The 2,473-nt window shown below is 39.2% G+C and overlaps 1 protein-coding gene across 1 annotated transcript; it reads right to left on the bottom strand.

Moving 5' to 3' along the window:
- Nucleotides 1-65: 65 nt before the first annotated feature.
- Nucleotides 66-1,106, bottom strand: LOC140969473 (uncharacterized; the record flags this gene model as incomplete). Its single annotated transcript, XM_073430831.1, has 1 exon — nt 66-1,106. A coding segment is annotated over exon 1 (1,041 nt), but the record flags the coding sequence as incomplete, so codon positions are not given.
- Nucleotides 1,107-2,473: the final 1,367 nt, after the last annotated feature.

The following is a 2,473-nucleotide window of genomic DNA, read 5'->3' as shown; positions in this document are numbered from 1 at the left end:
TTTTTTGCATAGAACACAAGTCTTATCGGTGATGTAGCACTGTCGATCTCTGGACATCAACTTACCATGAGCAAACAGCCATAAGCAGAACCGGTGTTTTGGCAAGATGCATGATTTCCATAGGATCGGCTTCCACGGCCAATTTCCATCGAAAGGAGCAAAGAAAGAATATGCAAGAGATAAACCACATGTTGTGGTGAACAGTTTTCCAAGCAAACTACTGCTGATTGAGTAGATCCCCGTCGTGCTAATATTTCATCCCGGATGATTAGTAGCTGTTTAACAAAAAGGGAATCATCTTTCCGCCATTTCCAATTCCAAATAACTCCAAAATGACTATAACGATGCGTAATCCACTTCACCCATAAGCAATCTGCGTTGGCATGTATTTTCCATAGCGTTTTCGCAATTAGTGTTTTGTTCCAAGCTCGTAAGTCCTTCAAGCCAAGATATGGGTGGGTGTTTAGTCGGCCAAACAAATTTACGACATAAAGCATATATCCCATCGATAACATTGGATGGAACTGGAAGAATCGAAAGCCAATAGCATTCCATCCCTTGAAGGACCGATCTGATAGCTCAATTTTACTTGCATAAAAGACTGATTGTCTTGGCCAAGAATTGATTTTAGCAGCAATCGCATCAACAAGTACACTGAAGTCTGCTGTCTTGAGCTTCGTGGGAGAAATCGGGATACCCAAATATTGAAAAATCATGTTAACTTGTTGGAACCTGCAAATTGTAGAAGTCCCTTTTGGCCATAAATAAAACCATTGTAAAGGCCATTCATCGATAAAGAATAAGATGTCGTTGAGATGCACTCCATAATCCAACCCACAAACTTTCCCGGGAGATTCAGTGCCATCAATGTTTCCCTCAAAAAGTCCCAGTTGACTGTGTCCATTTAACTGGGGTCGTTTGCGAGCATATTTCCTCAGGAGTTCTTGTGCAAGATGTATATTATCAGTAATGGAACGGCCTGCATGTGCACTATCCACAACAATTCCAATGACTTTCCTCAACCTGTTAACCAACACCTTCGAAATAATCTTATAAACAACGGTACAGCAAGAGATAGGGCGATAGTCATGTACCGAATTTGCCATTGTTGTTTTGGGCACAAGCGCTAATATAGTCATGCATCCAACGAGGATTAACCATAACTCTGTCCAATTTATTACAAACTTTGGGGCTCATCCAGGTGAAAAAGCACCCCAAAGATCGGAGATCCACCAAATCCAAGCGACCCACACAATCCACAAAATCCTTAACATCATAGTTCCTAACCGCTAAGCCTCCCTGTTTCTAATTTGGAGAACGCCATGAATTGAAGTCACCCAGCAAGATCCAAGGCTTATTAATAGACTTCCCGAAGCTCTTAAGATTAGACCATAGTGGTCTTCTTCCCACAATATCGTTAAGGCCGTAAATGAACGAAGCACAAAATTCAGTACTATTTCTAAGACACAGCAACCGCAAATGAATGTACTGTTCTCCCATATCTAATACAGTAATATCAAAGGTTAAAGGGTTCCATAAGACAAGGATACGACCTTTACTGCTGTATGAAAAATTATTGATGGAATACATATCCGTGAATCGAGTCCTCATCAAGTTTCCTAGTTTTTTTTCATCGAATTTGGATTCCAAAATGCCAAAAACATCAATCTTATGTGTACCCACAAGAGCCTGAACATTCTTCTGTTTTAGAAGCTTGTGAAGGCCCCTAATATTCCAACAAGCAAGTTTCATTGAGAAACAGAGGAAATTTTGGGTGGCCAAAGAACCTGTCGTTCGTATTCTGGTTGTTGACATTTATATATTCCGTGTCACAAGAGCTAGTATCCTCCATATCATTAAAGAATTTGCCCATGATTAGTGACGTTTGGGCATACCTTTCCTATTAGTGGGAGACCTTGTCATGTCTAACAATGTTCTATTCCTTCTTTCAGGAACATCATTTTGCTAATGTGTGTAAGGAATGGTCAATTGTCTAATTATGCCTTTTTCATTACATAGATCCTTGAATTGATCAGACAGATATTCACAGCCTCTGTCAGTTCTCAAGGCCTTTATTGTCTTATTCATTTGATTTTCTACTTTATTTACGTAATGTCTAAAACATTCCAATGCTTCGGATTTATGTGAAATCAAATAGACATGACCATAACGAGTGAAATCATCTATAAATATAATGAAGTAAGAAGCTCCATGTCTAGCCTTCACATTCATTGGATCACATATGTCTGAATGAATCAATTGCAATGGAAATTCTGCCTTAATTGCTTTTTCAAATGGATTTCGTGTCATTTTACCAGCAAGACAGTGTTCACAATCCAACAAATCAAGTTTAGACAGAGAACCTAAAAGTCCTGCTTTGATTAGTCGATCCGTCATGTCTTTTCCAGTGTGACCTAGTCTAGCATGACAAGTGTAAGCATCCACATTTGCATTACTAGATGAACAAACATTT

Source organism: Primulina huaijiensis, unplaced genomic scaffold (genome assembly GCF_012295235.1).
Source record: "Primulina huaijiensis isolate GDHJ02 unplaced genomic scaffold, ASM1229523v2 scaffold41865, whole genome shotgun sequence".
Lineage (NCBI taxonomy): Eukaryota > Viridiplantae > Streptophyta > Magnoliopsida > Lamiales > Gesneriaceae > Primulina > Primulina huaijiensis.
This window is presented reverse-complemented; position numbering and strand designations above follow the sequence as displayed.